The 22,454-nt window shown below is 44.5% G+C and overlaps 1 protein-coding gene across 1 annotated transcript in view; it reads left to right on the forward strand.

The window, feature by feature from the left end:
- Sap-r (prosaposin) overlaps positions 1–22,454 on the forward strand; it is a 91,999-nt gene that overhangs the window by 55,009 nt on the left and 14,536 nt on the right. Inside the window, exons 26-29 of the mRNA XM_077673658.1 lie at positions 3,861–4,026; positions 8,150–8,265; positions 10,753–10,918; positions 18,465–18,547. Of these exons, the coding sequence (XP_077529784.1) occupies positions 3,861–4,026; positions 8,150–8,265; positions 10,753–10,918; positions 18,465–18,547 (531 nt within the window). The remainder of the gene's footprint in view (positions 1–3,860; positions 4,027–8,149; positions 8,266–10,752; positions 10,919–18,464; positions 18,548–22,454) is intronic.

Below are 22,454 nucleotides of genomic sequence, written 5' to 3' on the forward strand. Positions count from 1 at the left end.
CGCTCGAGATAAATTAGGGCAGACGTGATAGACATGGGCATCTCATTTTAAATGTTGTTAAAAAACAATGCCTAAAGTTTTTATTTCACTAACTATACAAATCTTTTCAGATCCGATGTACAAACTGAGGTTTCTGTCAACAGATCTTTGAGCTGGTGAAAATAACACCGCTTTAGTTTTCTTAGTATTTATTTTTAACGAGTATGCTTTAGTCCATTTGTGAAGCTTTCGGAGGGTTATATTTGCTAAATGCAAAAGCTGAGTAGTATCACATGATTGAAAGAAAATGTTGGTATCATCTGCGTAAATAATAAAATGTGCAATGTCAGTAATTTCTACCATATCACTCATATAAATATTGATCAGGATTGGCCCTAGAAGACTGCCTTGCGGAACTCCAGCCCTTACTTCTTGTGAAGAAGAGTTGTGTTCCTTTATTGCTACGACCTGTTGCCGGTTACTTAAATAAGATTGCAAAAGAGTAAAGCCCCCGGAACCCATAATGTTGTAATTTTTAAAGCAATGTTAAATGACTAATTCTATCAAATCCTTTGAAAAAGTCTATAAATATAACTAAAGTTACCTTCTTTTCTTCAAATCCCTGGATTATTCATGCTTTTTGCGTTAGTAAAGCTAATTCGTTGGCATATGTTTACCAAAACCGAACTGTTTTGATGATATAATAGAGTGTTTGTCAAAGAAGGACACAAGGTGTTTCGCGATTACTTTTTCTAGCCTTTTAAAATAACTGGAAGTACAGAAACCGGTCTATAATAGGAAAAATTCGTTTTGTCCACGGATTTAAACAGTAGCGTGACCTTAGCTTGCTGCATCTTTTTTGGAAAAACACCAGTAGTAAGGCATAAGTTATATATATAGCTAAGCGGCGATACAAGAAGGTCCAGTACAAGCTTAATAGGCCGAATCTGAAGCCTATCGATGTCTATGGCCTTGCTATTTTTTATTGACAAGAAAATCGACCATATTTCCTGAGGCGTTACCGGAGCAAAAAAAGGCTCTGTGGGGGTTAGAATCCTTTAGGAAGCTCATAGCGCTTTCATTGTGGGAGCATTGCATAAGATTCGTTAAATGGTGATTAAACTTGGTTGCCAGTTCTTGACCCTTGAGTGGTTTATTATCTTCTGTCAATTCAAAGTCGTCGTACGGGGGTTAAGTGGGTGCAAAAGTTTATTCAGTTCCCGCCACATGACATCCCGCCGGGAGGAAGCCTCAGAAAACACATGTTCGAAGTACATTTTTTTAGTATAGCGTAAGAACTTTGTCACAAAGTTTCGGTACTTTTGAAAGGCTACGAAATCGTCCCTGTTCTTTGTTTTTACAAACTTATGGTACACTATATCTTTTTTACGGATCATCTTCAGACATTCGTCTGTAATCCATGGTTTCCTTATATTCTTGTTTTTCTTGACCATCTTAAGAAGAAAAGACTTTTTATATGCATCTTTATATGATTCTAGAAAAGTATCGTAGACATCATCTGCAGTGGTGCACAGAAGTAAAGGGTTCCACCAAATAGAGGGAATTTTCTGACGAAAAGTAGTCAAAGTATTCTGATTAATATCGTGAAAAGCGAAATATTCGGGGCATTGCTTACATCTTAGTATTTCTGTGTGCATTGAGAACATATATATAGGTAAATGGTCACCTATATGTACACCAGTCACACCGGACATGGTACTGCTACTTGTATCACTGGTTATAAATACATCATTAAGACTTCTTTAAGTCGGTTCTTTGATCACGTTCATGCAGCCGAAATAACCGAAAAGGAGCTCTAGACCACGCGAATGTGCGCTTGCCTGTAATATGTTAATGTTAAAGTCCCCACCAATAGTTATTTGTAGACCATAAGACGAAACAAAATGGAGGTCTTCTAAAAATGCGAAACAATTTTCGAGTTGTCCATCAGGGGGGCGGTACACAACAACAAAAATAGCACTTTTACATTGCACCGTTAAAGCTTCATAATCTGTCGTAACTGTCGAAAATTCGTTCATTGTACTACAAGAAAGCTGTGTAGACACGAGCTGTAACACACCCCCACCTCGCCGTGGGACCTATTTAGAAAGAACGTGTTGAAGTCCGAAAGGCGCAGCACTTCTGTGTCACTCGTATACCAGGTTTCCGTTATCATGACAACGTCGAACTTGAAACTTTCAAAGCTGCGTTTTCTTTTCTTGTAGTTTCGCATTCTTCTTTCATTTCCTGGTAGCTTTTGTTGAAGAAATGGCAGGCTTTTTGCATTTCCACATTTTCTTTCCTAGTGGTTTCATATTCTTTTTTAATTTCCTCGTAGCTTTTCTGCATTCCCTTACTTCTTTTCGAAATTCACGCTTAAGATCAGCGATCTCGCGTCTTAGGTCAGCAATGTCAGTTTTCATGACCAAAGCAATGCGGGATTATACACAAGAGCACACAATAGCAATGACACTGGGTGGTTGGCACCAGAGGCAACAGAAAAAGTCACTGAGTAAGCGAACAAAGATTACTGCAGAATATTCAAACCTGTGAAATAGGAAGGCGACTATCAGGCGACCGTTCTGTTCTCTGCCTCCGCTGCCAAGTGATGCTGACGTGGACGGAGCGTTCTTTTAAGGGATCCCCTTCATCACGAAAGCCACACGTGGTCCAGGAAACAGGGGGTGTGGCGAGGCGATGTGGCGAGGGGGTGTGGCGAGTCTACCCGCTAACCCGCACTAATCGACTTCAATCCATTCACCTCTTAAGTTTAAGGTTAAGCAGATTCGAGATAACATAAAAATGCTATCAAATATACTGTAAAAGTGGAAATTAGGATTCCCCATTTTTTTAAATCTCATGTTCTCTTATAGCAGTAACCGAAAGACACAACGGCACTGTATACAAGAAAAAGTTACGTTAATTTTGAGAACTGCGAGTGTTTGTGTCTCAGTGCTGTTTGTATATAACTGCCCATTCAAACTATAAGTGGAAGATATGGATGTATTGTTGATTGTGTCCCTGAAGGCCTTCACAAGCGGACAGGGATGCATGCGAATTAACAAGACATTAAAAACTTTACGAGATTTTAAACACCATGTAGAGAAACCATGAAGAATATTCCATGATATGTTGCCTCGTAATATGCGTTATAACTTAAGTTATTCTAAACGTAAAAGATAATTGGGAGAGATGGGCAGTGCCTAATGCAAACTGATAGTATATACGGACAACTTTACATTAAATTGAGGGAAATAATTAGAAGAGAACATGATGGGCCTTGGGAACTACAGACTACGCAAAATATTTCATGGTTCTGTCTGGGGAGTGGCAAAATATCTTCAGACGCAAGGTATACGGTACAGAACTGGAAAACTAGAAATCACATTTTTGAAGCCCCGGAACCGGTTCGGAACGGTTCCTTCGATTCGTTCCGGTTCGGGTTCAGTTCCAAAATGGCGGAAAAAATACGGTTCCGGTTCAGTTCCGGTTCCGGCAAAAATTCGGGTTCGGTTCCGGTTTTCGGTTCGGTTCCGGTTCCGGTTCGACACCCTGGTTTACAAATCACTTCAGTGTCCCCTTAAAGTGTCCTCCCAGTTTTTTTTTTTTTTTTTTTTCTCCCCTCGTAGTCTTGGCATGATGCTGCTATTGGTTTTTCCTGTGACAAGAATTGCAAGTAGAGGCTAATGTATGCACCATTGTGGCAGCTTGCACAGAATTTTAGACATCATGCAAATGGGGGGTAGAGTTTGGAACCTTGTCAGAACCTATGTGCGTGTAAGATGTGGGCTTCTCTTTCGTGCATGCCTGCTAGCTCAACAACTTGTGCGGACTGCTTTGTAATGCCGGTTTCCCTCTGGCAAACTTGTGGCCAACTGCAGGAGGAAGTGCAGAAGTTCCTGGACAATGTGTGCAGCCGTCTGCCCATTTCTCTGGGGGAGCAGTGCATGTACGTGGTGAACACCTACTACGACGTGCTGGTGCAGTTCATCTTGCACGGAATCACACCTGAACAGGCCTGCCAGCAGATCCACCTGTGCCCTGCTGGTCAGTGCTCGGCTCCTAACAACCCGCTCTGTGGACACGCGTTGGGATTTGTTTTACAATTAAATAAGCATAACGCCAGCTATCTGTAACCTTTTATACATTCAGAACGCTTAATTTCACGGGAATTGTGCGCCACGTGCCCACACCGCCACCAAAAACAAAAACAAACTCGTAGGTGGACGCCATTGTTTGCTGGTGATAACGATGTGGCTAGCCGTCTTTACATGAGGCGCAGGCCTGGTTTGCCAAGCCAGAGCTACAGCCAATCCGTATCCAGTCGAAATTGCGCGAATGTGCTCTACTGCTGGTGCAGCGCTGCCTTGTATGCGTTGTGAGCAGCTGTCCTTGCAGTTTTCCTTCTAGAGTTCTCCAAGTTCAAAAGCAGAAATAATGTTTTCGTGTTTAGTTTGGACCCACGTCATCCTATTTTGGTTGCGAGCGCGCGGTTGGGTTAAATGCAAGTGCACGCGGCTTGCCTGCCAAGGTCAGTGCTGCCGTCAGTGCTGCGACCCTGCTGCATAGATGCCAACCTCCTGCTTCTGCCCGGTGATGAGGTGCTGCGTGGCAGTGTCTTTAAACATTAGCATTTGTTGCATTGAGAAATGTAAGGCATCTGCTGGGGCTCAGCTTATATGTCTTTCCACGGGTATCTACGGTTTACCTGCTCACCACTTTTCATTGCTCATAAATAAAGCAAAGGGCACTGTGTCCATAGTTGCCTCTCTCTTCGTACGTGCTTATGTAATGGCATCCCGTCACCATCGTCATGACCATCATCATAGGGAAGAGCTGGGGGGAGCCCTCTTCCCCATACTTTTTCCGGGTCCCTGTAGCGGACCTCAATCCTCTACAGTAGTTTGTAGTGCTGAAGATATAAGTGGGGTGTGGCGGAAAGGCCAGGTGAATTTGAGTTGTTGATTCCTTTAAATGGTTGATGCTGAGATGGAACGAAATCTTTGTGTATGTCAGCTTGAGGCTGCCGCGATCACTGAATGCAGCGATTGCAGAACCCATGGAGAACTTCGTAATCGGCACAGTGAGTCGCGAGGTAGCGCCAGCTGTTTTCCGTTTTGCTTAGATGATGGGTTGAGAAAGGGCTTCGATGGCGGGATAATACAGTTCCTTATTGAAATAATAGGGTGCACTTGACCTGGGAAGGACAGATAATTGCACACAGCATGCCCGCACCTACAGAGGATTGAAATAAGGATGCCCTTTGGCCCCACCGGCAGGTTAGAAGTATGAAGGAAGTCAGCTAGTGTTGAGCTAAGTGCATAGCTTGCAAGGAAAAGTGGTAGAACATCATATTCTGGGAATGCTATACACAAACCACAGTTTTCTTGTGGTTGATAACCAGAAAGACATGCAACTGCTCACAAGTATCTGTGGTCAGGAAGCGACAGACTTGGATTGATTTTTAGCGCAATTTGTTGGAAATTGTGGTTTCTAAAGGCAGTAGCATTGATGGAGTGTAAAACAACCAGGGCAAAATGCCCAGAGTTAAGGAGTACAAATATTTGGGGGAGTGGATAAACGAAGAAAAAAAAAAAAAACTCATAGGGAACAGCATAGAACTAAGGGAATGCGAATCACAGTAAAGGAATGCAAAACATGGCTATAATGAAACAGGGTGCTGTGGGAGTGTAACGAATATGAAGTTGTATGAAAAATTTGGAAAAGAGTAAAGTCTTTGGTCTGAAATTTGCAAATGAAATACTCTGCTTGAATTCAGACACCCTATAAGTCCTAAAAGCAAACTAAACAAGGGGAAGTTGGCTTGCTAAGGTGTGCTTAATAAAACAAAAAATGATGCAGTACAGGGAGGTAGGGGCTGGTCATTGTTTGAAGTTCGAGAAGTTCAGAGTAAAATATATTTTGAGAAGATGTTGAGAGCAGTAGATTCATGTAAAAGGACTGCTAAAGAGTTTCGGTATCGCTCAGTGGCTAAGAAACACTTGAAGGCTAACGATGAAACATGTAAAAAACAGTGGGGGGAAAAGACAGCCAAGATAGGCGAAGAAGGGGCAAAGCAGACAGTAGGGAATAAATGAAGGGAAAAAATTAAATTAAAGACTTGAGATGTGCAAGGCAGAGAAGTGTGATATCAGGATGGAAAATCTATACGATAACTCTTAGGGCTGTACACGAGTCCTTGGGACCGAAAAATTGCCCAATAAAGCATTTTTTTAGGTATCACTTTCCTCTTGATTTGCACAGTTTTTCCTCCAAAAATTCCATATGTGGAACAATACCAGGTACTTATAAAGGCCCGATTTCAACAAAGGACCACCTGAATTTCATCGGTGGATTTGAGGACCCCATCATCACTCCCTCCTTGCATTTCTTCACGAAACGGGAGTTAATCTATACTTGTGACATAGTATTTATGCCAACGGGCATACTATCGCAATAAAAAAAAACCAATTTTTCCATAATTCCCCACTTTTTCGCCACTGGTGGTATCACAGTGATACGAAATTCTCGAGAGGTACATCCCAGAGTGTATTTAGGCTAGAAAGACCATTTCTTTTGCACTGTGAAGGTGATAGCTTAAACCATGCAATATGGGAAGCAGATTTTGTGTTTGGTGTTTCACTAGTTGTTTAATTAGCGTTATTTTTAATTGTTTAGCAGGAGTAGTTCAAACCTAGAAGTTAGAACTGATGTAAACGTGTATGTGATTACAAAAACAAAAAACTGCTTCCCACATTTCATTCTCCACAACTTCTGGTATCTATTCATGCCTTTTGTTGAATAGCCTTTTTCTTACTGTTCTCAAGAACAATCAAGGAAAAATTTAATTAACTCAGAAACTAGTTACCTCACATCAAAACTATGTACTCAGATATTTTAAATCAGCTAGAAAAACTGAACAAGGCTATGAAGTTTCGTCAAAATTGGTTGGAAAGCAAAAAACAAAGTTTCTAAGACCAGTGTGCCCCCTTAAGGCTAGAGCACATTGCTTGGGAGCCATGAGCTTTGTGGGGAAGCACTATACCCAAAATGATGGCAGATTTTGTTGGAATGTGATCGTACCCATCTTAATGCGAGAGAAATATTTGCCTTCATGACATTCTAGGGGCAAAGGTAATACAGGGATGGTAAGGCTGTAGAGGTTACTAAATGAAGACAGGAATGCTGGTGAAGGAGAAGCAGAAAGGAGAATATAGTGTCGGGTAGTTGCCGGGTGTTATGAACTAAATTTAGTTTGAACCTAGCACTAAAAGCAGCACTAAAATTAAAAGTGTAGTATAACACAGATACATTAGCCTCTTGGGTGACTGGTAAAAATGTAGCTGGACCCTTTCTCTGATGTCACTTTCTTTATTGTCTCATCCTATTATTCATTTTGCTCCTCTTTCCACCACAGGCCTGTTTTCTTTCATTGCCTTCTACTTTTTCTCTCTTGGGTAATCTCTGGCACGGTGAGACTGAAGAGGCGTGAGCAGTCACATGTGTTCGCTTCATCTGCTGCAGCTATGTCTCTCGTAGACTTCAAACCGGCATGCATTTCTGTGCTTCCTTTGCCAATTGAAATGCTAGTGAGCAGAACGTGAAGGACTAGTTCTGTCGTGGGCAGCTTGAAGGAACTGTGCTCCACCATGTCTCGAAAATGAACATTGCTGATGATCAGGGACTTAATAAAAACGAACACTGGTGACGCTCAGAGATAAGCAAAACTGCGAACATGTCGATAAAAATTGTGCTTGGCTCCCACGCAGCTCCTCTCCTTTTTTTTATTAATTGAATTCTTCTGTAGGGGCAGGAGGTATTAACTGAAGTTTCTCTTTACCCAAGACTGTGCAGTAAGGAAGTTCATCAGTGCTTGAAAGTGTTCAAAACAGCATGGCTCATTTGAAGCTCCTTCAATTCCTACGCAGTTTGCAGTAGATTTGTCCGCTTGCTGAGGGATTGCTACATGCCGTGCGGCCCTTAACTCTCAAAAATGCCTTGAAGGGGCCTCGACAGTCTTGAATTTTTATGTCTGAAGCCTGTGTGAATTATGGATAGGAAATGGTGTATTCTTAGGTAGCCTTTTTTTTTTTTTCATTTTTTTCGCGGCAGTCTGGAGGTAACTATAATTCGTTGTGACAACCGAATTTCTCGGCTTTTAATTTTTCAGCCTTGAAGCCTGCTCCTACTACTAGCCCTGTGAAGACTGCCGACAGTGAACAGTGTGAATACTGCGAAACAGTTGTCCAGTACGTGTACGATGCCTTGAAGGATGAGAAGACTGAGGTGAGGACATGTGGCTTGCGGGAAGACAAGTGTTGGGTGTCGGCTTGCCGAAATTGAACTGATCACATTGCTGTCTGAGGCGGAAGCCGACAGCGCCTGATGGCATGATAGGGAAATTTTTTTGTTCCACCGTCAAGTTTGAGAAATGTTTGGGGAGGAGGTGTAGGAATGATGTACTCTGTTTAGTTGCCTAAAAGCCACACTCTTTTTTATGTTTTTGGCTGCTCCACATGTCAAGAATAATGCTAGCTTTGGTGACAAAGCTAGTGACAAATGCATGCTCCTATCCTTTTTTGGTGACAAGTTCGGGGACAAACTACATGCATTGTATTTACGGTACTTTTCAGGGTACAAGCTGCAGCCTTGTTTTTGACATTTCAGTTGGGGCATTGTATAACTGGTGGGGCTTTTTAAAAACGTGCGTTGGCGATAAATGTCTGACAGTGACTATCATTTGGATATGACTGGCAGTGGCTTGAAACCCCAATGAAAAGCAAAAATAGCGCTGCCTGTGTCTTTTTATTGTTGCCATGCCAACAGTGGAGTACTGGACAGTGCCTTTAAAGGGACACTGAAGTAAATTTGTCAAGCTTCCGTTTTTGCTTGCACTGCGTAGACTGGCTCAAATGAACCCACTTTTCATCGTTTATCCGGTTGACAAGTCGGTAACTATTTAGAAAGCTCCAAAGAAGAAAAACTACCATGTGCGGTCTGCGGCGGCCGCACCAACTAAATAAACGCTGTGACAATGGAAGGAGGTGCACTGTGATTGGACGATGCCCACGATTAGCATTCAAACAAGTTTCGGTTTCGGTTCGGTAAAACAACATGCTTGACATCTGACGTTATCTGGTGGGCATTCTTGATATCTCGGTAATCGTCGTATCGCGCTTCTGCCATATTGTCGGCTGTAAAATGCCTAAGATAAGCCTCCCAGGATGACTTGGAATCATAGCAATCACTAGCCAAGGCCTGCGCAGTGGATGAACGCCGTCCGCGTCACCGCAGACGCTCAAATGCCATGCGCTTTTCCCCCATATTTGGAGCTTTCCTCACTCATGCCTGTATCGTAAAAAGCATGTTCGCAACGGGCCGAGGGTCTGCTGATTCTGGCCTGTGCCCACTGCCCGCAAGTAGTCGGTGCTTGTGGCAACAGCATGCCAACAAGAACTGGCTAGCGCATCAGTGTCAGTGTGCGTGCGTTCTGCGAACTCACTCGTGGAGCAGTGAACGTTGTGGCCCAAAAATGGTGAACTCATTATAGAAAACATCGGCCGAAAACAGAAAAAAAAATCAGCTTAAAAAATAAAAATAAAAAATAAAAAGTACCCTGGGGGATTCGAACTTGTGACTTGCAAAATATCATACCTAGCGCTCGAGACCACTCGGCCACGGGCCACTGCTGCCAGCGTTGGAAATATAAGGTTTACACTTTTATTTAGTTTTAGCGTTTTAAGTAGCTTAGGTGACTATTTGTTGTATAGCGCTCCTGCAGTAAGTGTCCCCCAAATTTGCACAATATCTCGCGTCTAGCAATTGCATTTCTTAGACGGAAAAGCGTTCACAGATGCGTAGTCGTGCTGCTGACCGCTGTGCTTGTTCTCCCAGCGCAAAAAAGTGGTTCCTGCTCCCTAGTTTTATGCTGTACGGTAAAAGTTTCACTTGATTTTATTTCCTTAGTACTATATTGGCTTCGCTGATTTATCCCGCCTTCAAGTGGCCTTAGATTTTCCTACTAGCATACCAGTCAGCGAAGCGTCGCATGTGCACTTGTGCAGCGCTCGTGTGAAGCGACCTGGGCTTGGAGCTTGATACAATGTACAAACTAGCAAACTAAAGAAATGCACATTCTTCCATTCACAAACGTGTCATGGCTTAGTTTCAACTGAGCGAACGAATTGCGACGACCCGTCGGCGGCCGGCGGACTAAACGCTGTACCATAAATGCTGGGCGACTGACTCTGTCAGAAGGTCGGCGAGCCGTGCAGTAGCGCAGTCAAGCCAAGTCATCTCCTCCTGACATCACACGAAAATGGCACAGAATATGGGCGAGGATGCAGAGAGGAGGGCAGCATATTCGAATTGATTTTTCTGCTAAATGAATTCGCGTAAACGCACTGAAGTCGTCGAAACATGGCCTGTGGACTCCGGACTACAATTTGCGCTAATAATCCCGCAATGTTTACAAATCACTTCAGTGTCCCTTTAAGAGTACAAATGTATGCTGCGTTTGCACGATATTCCGCGGTAGGTGCAGCCAAAACGTCTGTCATTTTCTTTGCGCGCTACAATGGTGGGAGCAGGGGAAAGGTATGTTACCTTAGCTATCATTGCTTTGTTTTTTTCTGTGTTAATGGTTATTGAAAACTTTGGAAGCTGGGAGAATTCTAGCAAAGCATTGGTTGGCTTTTTTAGTAGATTCAGCTCTTCTGCTAGTGCCAAATCGTATTTTTTTATCTTATACCCTTCCTTCCCATCTTTTTGCAGGAAATGATCAAAAAAGCACTTGATGAAGCCTGCTTTCTGTTCCCTGAACAAGCACGGCAGGAGTGCGTGAACATGGTGAACACCTATTTTGAGATCATTGTGTCTCTTATTCTTCAGGACTTCACTCCTCAGCAGATATGCCAGACCCTTGGACTGTGTCCGTCGAGTGAGTATCTGGCAAAGTACCATGCTATCAGCCTTTTTGTGTTGATCGGGTTTGTTGTCTGAGCTCTGTAGTCTACCTTACCGTGTAAATTGCTTTGGTGTTGTATGAGTGCTTTGTCTTTTGCTTTAGTGGGGAATAGGTCATTTTTCAGGGGTGTGCGAAGATATATATATATACAGTCGAATCCCGCTACAACGAAATTGACGGGACGCGCGAAAAATTTCGTTGAAGCGAAAATTTGTTGAGGCGAAATCCGCTCCAACACACCACGGAAAGGCCCGAAAAATAGCCCCGTATGTTTCCGCATCATTGGCAGCAAAAAAACAATGTTTAGAAAAAGGAGTGACGCGCAATAACGTCATGTTTTTTCGGATAACAAACATACCAATGGTTATCTGTGTTCACTGCACGCAAAGAACGCGTTACAGAGGGGGGTGAAGAAATGCAGACGCAAAACGTATTGCTGCTCAACAAGGCGTGCCCACCGAGATGATTACTTGCAGATAGCTGCTGGGCCGTCGGAAGGCCTCCTCTCGCTTGTGGCAGGAGCAGTGCCGTTATCTTATCCAATGACAGGGCACAGCAGCTACTGACCTTGGCAGGCAAGACGCACGCGCTTGCATTAAACATGACCGCGCGCTCGCGACTAAGATAGGATGACTTGGCTTCAAGACCAAACACGCAAACATGATTTTTGCTCTTGGCTATGAAGAATGGTAGAAGGAAAACGGCAAGGACAGCTGCTCACGACTCACAACGCATACATCTCCATGGCATACATGACGGCGCCGCGCCAGCAGCGGAGCACATTCGTGCGATTTCAATTGGATACAGATTGGCTGTAGCTCCGGCTTGGCGAACCGGGCCTGTGCCTCATGTAAAGATGGCCAGCCACATCGTTATCACCATCAAACAATGGCGTCGGCCTATGCGTTTTTTTGTTGTTTTGTTTTGGGTGGCGGTGTGGGCGCACCGCGCATGTTTTCGGTGAAACTAAGCGTCCTGAATGTTTAAAAAGTTACAGATAGCTGGTGCTATGCTTATTTTATTGTAAAATAATTGTTCAAACCCAGCCCAATTCATCGAAAATTTCGTTGAAGCGAAAGCAAGCCAGACAAATGGTTCGTTGTGGCGAGGACTTTGTTGCATTGACTTCTATGGCTAGCTGACGGGGAAATGGAAATGTTTCGTTGAAGCGGAAATTTCGTTGAAGCGGACTTCGTTGCAGCGGGATTAGACTGTATATATATATATATATATATATATATATATATATATATATATATATATATATATATATATATATATATATATACCTTTTTCAGTGAAAATGATGGCTTAGTGTATATTGCAGCATACTGCAGTGTAGATAATTGAATTCACTTTCTAACAATATCAGTTGTTAAATATTTTGTGGTAAACAATCGGTTAAAAACAAAGTTTTGCAAATATCAAAATACTTGTGAAGAGTTCAAAAAATGCATTAAAAGTTATTACACCTTTAAAAAAATCCAGGATGTATGTATTGTAGATAAGCATTTTTAGCAGTTTTCTGGATTAAAAAAAAAAAGTTAGCACCCGTAGTTCCAGTGCCATGTGGCGAAGCAGTTTGATTTGAGACTACTCATTTTCGGGTGGTCTTTATGAAAAACATGGATTTTTCACCACAATTGGTGATGACAAATCCCTCCTGCGTGTTACGTTGTCAGTGATGAATTTTGCATGTACTGCCAGCACAAGGTCCCCAGACAAGGACATGAAATCTTTTCGGGAGTTGGAAGCAAAACTTGGTGGCGAACACCTACTGACATTCAGTGCCAATTTGTTCTCTTTTAGCTGTTAGAATTAATTTCTGATGATTGCCTGTCATTTTGTGGCTCTGAAATTAGAGCTCTATTGCAGAAATCTGGTGCAGACACACTAGAATCAAAGCTGACAGCCTGCCTTTACTGGGGAGTTGTTGCGTGACAAAGATAGTTTAGTTGCTGAATGCTCCAACATTCTAGCTCTGCACATGTTTTCCTTAGAGAAACAACAACACAACTGTTCCAGACTTCGTTATGATAGACAGCAGTAGCACTCGGCTTTCATAAATGCCTGCGAGAGCAGAGTGAAAGGCGAAACTTGTTGGCAAACAGCTGGCGGCATTCCTGACTGATTTCAAACGTTGCAGCTGTCAGAACTGATGCCTGACTGTTGTCTTCCGACTTTCAGTTAGAGCTCTCATCACATAGATCAAGTACAGGCATATTAGAAGCACAAGCGGCACGCTGTATGTATATATTTTTTTGAAAGAGCTGTGGCGCATGATTAAGGCACCATGGTCAGTCGGCTCACAGTTTGGTAACACTGTACAATAGCGAGAGATAGGCCCACTCTAAAACGGCTACAAGTCAAGGGAAAATAGGGGGACGGAAAAATTTGGTAAGGTTGAAGGCATGCGCAAAAAAAGGACCTTTACACAAAATTCCAGGGTCGGTTATCTTCCAGTGGTGGAGCATCTCTTGGGATTCCGTTGTAGCAGTGCCAAATATGAATTTGTTACGACAAAAATCAAATTGAGGCTGCTGTCAATATCTTGAAAATACATAGTCTTAATAGTAGTTTAAGGCCAGTATAGGAATTGCAGCTATGCCTAGAACAAAAAGAAAACTGCTTTATTTAAAAAACTAAACTTCTTCACCAGTTTGATTGCTTATGACTGTCGGAGCATAAATACAATGATTGAACATCACTTTCAATTCACCTTTGGAGTCCTGAACGCAAAAGCAAATGCTGATGCACCGGGGAGTGGCACAGTTAAACCTCGTTATTATGAAATTGATTGGGTTCCGTGATTTGCTCGTTATATCCAATGTTTTGTTATAGCCATTGTGGACATTTACTGCAAATATTGTGCACTGTACTTACCGTATTTATTCGAATCTAGGCCGGCCCCGATTCTAAGCCGACCCCCGAAAGTCCGAAGGCGCGAAAAAAAAAAAAAACTTACCTCGAATGTAGGCTGAACAAAAAGGCAGGGTCAGCGTTCACAAAAAGAAAACACATTTATTGAACATGAAGATGCGGTGCTGGAACTCAATCAGTTTCTCTTCAAAATCACCGGGCAACTTCTGGGCGATTGAGGTTCGACGACGGAGGCTAAAGCCGAAGTGCTTCATGAATTTCTGTAGCCAGCCCCGACTGGCTTTGAAATGTGCCCGCGATAAGCCTGGTTCCCTTAAAGGGGCCCTGAAAGGCATTTTGAGCACACTAAATGAACTAGCGCAATCGCTAGATTGGGTCGCCAACGTCACCTGTGCCAAGTATTACTCTTTTACGCGCAGCGGAAAGCTCACACTTTTGTTGCAAAGTTTGTCGCTTTTTTCTCACCCTTTCCTTCGTGTTTTTGGACGCCGCCATCTTCACATGTCTACATCATCGATTCCCAGATGTTCGTCATGAGCTAGACATCCTGCTATTGGGCGGCTTTTTCACGCACTTCCGGCAAAGAGATGAGCCGTCTGCTCAGGGTCGGCTCGCCGGCTGATCTGCCAGCGGAGTGCCGGAGTGCTTTGACATTTTACGACAAACGAAACAAGTGTAAACAAACGCTTAACCGTTTGTATTGAATGCAACACGGCCATAACACGACGTGGATTTTATCTTACGTGAGTACGTACCATAAAGAAAGTCCCGTGGCACTTCTTTGGTGCAATCGCAGAGAACGCCCTGAGCCGAATGCCCGGGTTTGACGCGTACATTTTATTCAACTTCAAAACAATCCAGAGATGCGTTTCGAACGAACGCAACGTCACAAAATGCGTTGCAAGTCTGAACCGCGATTGACAGACGATGAGTTGCCTCCTCCTGCCCGTCGTAAATTCGGCACTCACCTCACACCCGGTGGGGACGAGCAGCAAGTCACAACTCTGGCGCGCAAGCGAGAAGGCTTTTAGCCAGGCACACTGCACATACCCCATGCGAGGTTGAGTGGTACGTCGTTCGAGAAAGATAATCCAGACCATGGGAAGCATTATCCACCCGCAGAAGTACAATGTCGCATTTCATCGCGAAACGAACGCGTCCACAACACACAGGAGGCGATGCACACACACACACACAGCTTCGGTCGCTGCATTGGCTTAGCTGCAAGCTTCGTTCGGACAATCAGCGATGCTACGACGATACAGAGCTGCGTGAGGACGACGTGCTAACCACTTCACGTATTTAAAAACACAGGGGCAAAGAACTAGGTTCATCGGAAGCAAAAAATCTTTCCTCCATTATAGTGCCTGAAATATACTGCCTAGTGTGCCGAGGGCGGGCTCCAGGCGGGCGCCGGGAGCGATGTACGCGGCCGTCTGCCGCTTGGGGCGCTGCCGTGCGGGAGTGTGCGCGTTCATCCGGCCCGAGCAGATCGCGCGGTTACCTCCGAGCTGCGTAGCAGACGGCAGCGGCAGAACTTTCCATTCCCGCTTGCGACGAAAGCGAGCGAAAGCGACGGGAATTCTGTCGCGCAACCAAAATTTGTCCCGACCATTCGACAAAAACGATCGTCGCGCGACAAAGCGACGGAATTCCTGCCGCTCTCACTCGCTTTCGTCGCAAGTGCGAACGGGCCTTTATGCGCAATCTCCGCCCCACATAAAACAAGCTCTTGCTTGTCGCCTGAGCATACGGTTGATATCTGACTACGTTACACTGTGCTTGCCAGTGTATTTAAACGATGTCACTAGGTTTGAAACGTACGCGCTCGGCGTGCAGCTTTGTAAACGCAAGCGGTTTCACATACGCACGCTATTTTGCTGCTAATAGAGTTTTAGTACAGCGTTTGTGGCCTTTGCATACGCTAAACGCTAAATTTTTGCGTCCCGCTACGTGACACCGCGATGGGAGTTTTAGTAGAGCGTCTCATCAGTTTTGCGTAGCGACACACTAATGCATACGGCGCCATCTGTCAAATGTTTTCCGAAATGTCTCGCCGGCTGATCTGCTAGCGGAGTGCCGGAGTGTTTGGACATTTTACGACTATCCAAACAAGTGCAAACAAACGCTTTCCCGTCAGTGTTGAATGCAACACATGGGTGCAGCTTGTCAGAACACGGGTTCTCGCTGATCGAGTGCAGCGTTGGTTTGCTCTTCGCCTTCACGTTCATCGCCGCTGATAAAGCGATCCGATCCGGCGCGTTTTGTGCACGGGTTCTGTGTCGGTTGAAAATGTCTTTTTTCACATGCCGCCGATAGTAGGAATTACAACCACCGCAAAATAACACCCGGCACCAGCGGGGCCACATCTGAGACCGCGCTTTTTGGATAAACAGTGCGCGGTGCACCAAAGGGAACGAGCGCACGATTCTCCCCACGCGGCTGCGAGTTCGCCGCCGATACCAACTGCAGCTACGGACACCGCGAAAGGGCAAGGCCAGGCCGCACACATGCGGCCAGGTCATTCGTTCGCTTTTCCAGCCTGTGTCCATGGTGTCTACAGAGATGAAAAAGCCGAAAGAGCTGGCCCGTAGCAGACGGCAGTCTGTGGGAGCGCAATAGCGGAAGTACGTCACCGCTGAGGAGCGGAGCATCATGGGAGTGGAGGCCAACAGCGAAGAAACAGTTGAAAGGAGGAGGAAATACGGCGCGACGATAATTCGCGGTTTTCGATTTACGATTTCTCAGCTAATACTCATCGCTTTAACAAAATTCTTGCAGGAGGAGATTGCTAATACATTGCTTTATTTGGTTACATGTACATCCATGCATCGGCGGAAGGCATTTCAGGACCCCTTTAAAAGCTCCCTTGCTTTTGCCTGGAGCACTTCCGTCGTTACTGGAAGGGCAGCTGCTCGCTGCGTCTGAACGAAGTCAGCCAATGCCATCTCCATTTCATGGTGACGGCATTCTCGTGGTCCGGTGATTGCCAACCTCGTTGCGGCGCACGCAAAATCCTCTCCCGTTGCGTCCTCCAACGACGGACATTTTTTTCATCCACGCCGAAGTCCCGCCCGGCTTGAACGTTCGACGACAACTCCGCAGCTAAAACAACTTTTCTTTTAAAAGCGGCACTATAATGGCACCGCTTCTTTTTGCGCTGTCAAAACCAAACGCCACACCGCACGCAGGCCACTGTCCCACAGAACCACGACCGGCTTTACGTGCACAGAACAGGGTCCGCATAATTCAAAATGGCGGCCTATGGCCCTTAAGTGGCTACTGGCTCGTCTAGTAATGGCTACAATACTTTCTTTTCTGGGTGGCGCTAGCTGCGCGCCACTTTACTTGGAAATTGGCGCGTATTTCAAAATCCTCGAATCTAAGCCGACCCTGGAGTTTGATATATTATATCAGTATTTCAAAAAAACTATCGGCTTAGATTCGAATAAATACGGTACTCAAAACAAATAGCGGGCGAAATTGGATCTCGCCGCATGGCAGTAGACAACAAAATAACCGCATTCTGGAGATGAAAAGGAAAAGTCACACACTTACTTTATCACAGTTCAAAATACGTAACTTGTGTTTCAAGCAGACATTGATGCAAAGAAGTCTGTAATTGGACGTTAATGCATCTTTTTGACGCGAACGATGGCTCGCTCAGCTTCTTGCCCGATGTAACGACTTTTGTCATAGCCGCCTTTTGGTCTAGCGTTATAGTCTTTTGCTTTCGCTTCCCGCCTGGCGCATTCATGCTGCTGCTCGAATCACGAGCGCAGCACAATAAAAGATAAGCATAAAAAAAAAAACAACTTCCACAACGCGCGCTGCTCCCGCGGCCGTTCAGGCTGCGTGCATTGGCTGCGTGCCGTGTGCAGCAAGAGAATGGTGGGTATGGCTTCGCAGGCGCATGGGGTGCCATCCAGCTTTGTGCTCATTACTGAAGGATGCGTGGCAAAAGTTTTGAACTTCTAAATACAGTTGTCGTGTTGTGCACCGTATCAAATCTGTGTTGCGCACTGTCGTGAAATTGGCTGGAAATTTTATTTCCAAACGAAATTTGTTCGTTATATCCTGCAATGGGCAAATTTTACCTCGTTAAAATGAAGGTATAAATACATTTGTTTTTATGGGGACTGTCAAGGGGAATTATGATTTGCTCGTTATATCCATTATTAAGTTATAGCCCGTCTCGTTATAACAAGGTATGGAAGCAGTGGTGAGGGGTGACCACACCCCATTGTCACACTTCAGGAGATGAATAGTATTTACATCAGAAATCATGTTTGAAAACGAAATTGATTCTGAAAGGGCATGTCATGCACTACTACTGCTAAGAGGCTTTACTTTCTTAAAAATGCCTCGATTTAGAATTAAGATTGTTCAAAAATATTAGATTTTGAATAGTCACAATAGTGAAAGGGTTAAAGGCAGAGCAACTAATTTCACATGGGAAATCTCTCTAGCTTGACCACTTGAGCACTTTACTGCTAGTAATGGCACGTTGGATATAAAATTGCTCTGCTGAATGGTATTTTGAGCACAGAAGCTTCTGAGAGTGAGTCTTTTTGGAATATTTTGTTGCACTGAAGAAAGTACTTTCTCGATATAACTGCATCTTTTGTTTGTCTTCTAGCCCCTGAAGGACAACTGGAGTGCACTTTTTGCGAGTACGCCCTCCACTTCATCCAGAATGAGCTTGTAGCCAATGCCACTGAGGTGAGCTGTTGTGTTTCTTTGTAACACAAGGTACTTGGCAGAAATCATATAGCTTTGCAATATGCAAGGTACTTGGCTCCATACTGGGAGGTATATTAGGTGCAAACTTGTTTGGGGGTGTTCTTGCAATCGATGTTATTGAAATGCTGCTGTAATCTTGATTTCAGCATAGTTAGACCTATAGTTCATTTCAGAAGCTGCGTGTAGCACTGCAGAGGCTACATCATTGTCAACAACTCCACCCACTTAGCCCTCCTAACTCACTGTGAAGGGGGTCTTAAAAGGACAATTCTGTCTCCCCTCTGGGCAGGTGGAACCGCAAGGCCTAGGCGCCTATTGTAGTTTTTCTTCACGGTGAGTTAGGTGCCCTCGGTGGACAGTGTTGTCTGCAATGTAGCCTCCACAGTGCTGCACACAGCTTCTGAAATGAACTATAGATAAAACCAAACAAGGTACAGTTTACACTCGTTACAGTGGATGCAGCAACATGAGACATCCGGTTAGAATGGGCCATTTCTGTTGCTTTGTTTGGTCACCACACATTTTAAACGGAGCCCACTCTGCTCATAATAGCCCGGCTATAGCAGACTGTCGGTTATAACAGGCTAAATTTTGGGTGAAAATTGTTTGGACTGTGCGCCAATAATGGACCTCGGTGGCATCGACACCTTTTGTGCTTATTTTGATGAGGAAACTACTATGTCTGGCAAAATTGTCGGCGGGGAATGGGTTGCTGGTGTGGGCGAGCTATGGCTGAGTCAAACCAGCGCTGGTGGCCTTTTTTTTCTTTTTTTCCTGATCATCGACTTGGCAGCAGATTTCACTGTTGGATAAGCTGAGCCTAATTAATGCTACTGAACATGGCAACAAGCAGGTCAACATTGCCAGAAGAATGGGCCTGTCTAGGCAGACGGTCAACTTGACTGTCAAATAGAAGGATGCCGTCAAAAAATGTGACCCCAGGGAGAGTCAAGAAAAGCACTTTTGTATTCAAAGTGGCACATGAGGGGGTCGAGTCTGCTCTTTTGATGGTATTTGAGGTCGAGTCTGCCCTCATCCCATAGTTTATGTAATAAAGCGGTCAGGTTCAGTGATGTTCGGCGTTTATGATTCCCACGCATACATCCGTTCTATTCGATGAAAAGGGTAAGAATTGCGTCAAGCAGGGAGGTGATTCCCGTACATTGTGGGCAATCTGCCGCTGGCCGTGCGGCATCCAACTGGTCTAACTTTCGGTTTCACAGTCGTACTTCGTCAGATTATTTCATATGAGCTGTTTTACGGACTGGAGTGCTACCATTTAAAAAATGAGCAAGCAGTCTTGAGGAGCGTTAAGCAGCAATGCAAACTGTTTTGCAAACGGGTTTCGGGTAAATGAACGGCTGTTGGCTAATTTTGCTGGCCGCGACTGATTGTTGTAGTCAAACCTGGGTATATCAAACTCTCAAAAAGCACCTATCAGTTCAATATAGGAAGCAATGCAATGTAAGCCAGCTAAAGAATTGGACGTCATAAAAGCACATGCCATTTATAAAAACACTTTATCGGTGAAACTGGCTTACTTTCGCATAAAATAGTCCTGTATCTTCTTCTGGTTGAACAACCTCGCTGCCTGCGACAGTACTCACTTCTCCACATTTGCCCAAAGAGTCGGAGCAGCTAAGGCTGCAACCTTTCACATTCGCGAAGAAGTACCAGACTAGTGCGAGGGCACGAATCACCTCGGAGGTTGTGGGTAAAGAAAAAAAAGAACGTTGTTGCTGTCCTCATTGCGCCCGCTGTTACTAGTGCTCGGTACGATGTTGGACATAGTGTACCAAACTCACCTGTGGTCGCGACGACATCATCCACACTCACATACTCGCTGACTTTTGATCCAGCAATGGCGGTTGCTCCACACTTTGGCAACACCAGCGATGGCTTCGTTGCCATCGTCAGGATTTTCAAAGTCGTCACAGGCACACGCAAACCATCATGTCTGAAGCAATTTCGGATGGTTTCTTTTGTAATATCTGCCCGGTAATCTCTGCTGTTTGGAATCTCGTGCACCATGGAAACATTCAACTTCTCACTGCGTTCGGTTCGATTTATGATTGCCAGCTTCACAGCGAAAGGAAAATTCTGCTGCTTCACACTAGCTCCATCCACTAAATAAGCCTTTATTTAGTTACACTAGCACTAGCCACCACAGCTACCCTTCACAAGAAAACCCACAAAGTGCGAACGACGCAAACACAACGAACGAGAAAAGCGTGGAGACAACTCACCTCAGTGTTGCCAGTGATTGGCTGTCCAAAGGAGCGCAGTGTGCGGGCCAGGGTCATTTTTTCCATGTGGGGTGTCCATGGCTCGCCCTACACGGCGCGGCATCGCAGTCACGAAGAGCGAGGGGAGCCACCCACTGCCCCGGGCTAAGCCACTTTTAGGGTGTGTTGACAGAATTTCTCCTCCACCGCGAGGGAAAGCCAACTTCTGCGGCATTTGTCGTTTGATATATTGGGAGTCGCTGGTATTTTTGTTCGATATAAGTGTAATTTTTGCAATATATTCTCATTTTAAATATACAGTGTCCAGGAATAGTTCGATATACAGGGTAATTTGATGTAAACAAGTTCGATATAGTCAGTTTCGACTCTAGCTGGTTAGTAATTGCTTCTAATTACACTTTTGCTCTATTTCCTCAGCGTAGCGTGCGTCTTTATGCACTCAACCGCATGTGCTAGACTTTTCTAACTAAGCGCTGGTGCTAAGCTCCGACAACATCGTTAAGCGATTCGTTTCCCCACGTGAACGGTGTGCAGAAATGCTGTGGTCTCGTAGAAAGAATAAATTGTCTGCAGCATTTGTATGCAATACTGGTCGTAGTTCCTACTTGTCGCTCATCTACTGCCCACCTCCCTGTTTGGATAGTACATATTTTGGGTACAGTAGGCATTTATTTTCTGGATTAAGAGGGTCCATTGTAACAGGCAGATACTTTAAGGAAAGGATTCTACGACCTTAGTGTCCATTTTCTGGCCTTTAGAACTGATGGTCATCCCTTCTGCCCTCAAAGGAAAAAAATTGGTGCAGATATCTAATAGCCGTATGTAGCTGACTTGTGGGCCCACTTAAAATGGCAACTGCATGGCCTTCTGCTTTCCAAAGCTCGCTCTTGACATTTTGTTAACCCTTTGAGGGGAGAATTTTTTTCGCCAAATGCGACCCCCCAGGGTCGACTTTTGTTATTGCTGATTTTAATTCTTCGAATGAATCTATTTCGAGAAAAAATTATCATAATTTTTTTAGGGTGACCATAAAATGAGAAAAAAATCGTTTGTGTTGTTACATACATATAGTTTATTCATGAGTAACACAAGAAAAATTCTACATAAAAATGAGAGAGTAACAAGCCTGCATCTTTTGAGTGAATCGAAATCAGATGGACATCAGTTTCGCGGGCGCAAAAAGCAGGAAGCGCCCGGAGGACGATACTGAAACCAGCCGCTGTGCGTGGGTTCGCGGCCGGATGCCCGAGTGATAGACGGTGCACCGCTCCTATAAAATACAAAAAAAAAAAAAGAGAGAGAGAAAAGAGCCTCACCAGTTTCACAGGCACCCTTGGTCTGTGGCAGGCGCAAGAAGCGAGAGGTGCCCAGGCGCCCGGTGGGCGATACCCAGTGTGCCCCCTCGTTACCGGATTGCCAAGCGATAGCCGATGCACCGCTGAAGTATATCATAAAAAAATAAAAAAAGACCCATCGGCGCAAGAAAACAATCTGACGTATTTCCACAGTGTGGCAGCACATGCCAAGCAAGAAAGTTGGCGTAAAAGGCGCGCTTTTTAAACGTACAAGCAATGACGTACATGTACATTATTGACCATTTTGAAGGTGTTTGCAGGGGACGTATATGTACGTTCGTGACC

The sequence above is a fragment of the Haemaphysalis longicornis genome, unplaced genomic scaffold (genome assembly GCF_048455015.1).
Source record: "Haemaphysalis longicornis isolate Haplotype H1 unplaced genomic scaffold, Haemaphysalis longicornis Haplotype H1 scaffold_1, whole genome shotgun sequence".
In the NCBI taxonomy this organism is placed as follows: Eukaryota; Metazoa; Arthropoda; class Arachnida; order Ixodida; family Ixodidae; genus Haemaphysalis; species Haemaphysalis longicornis.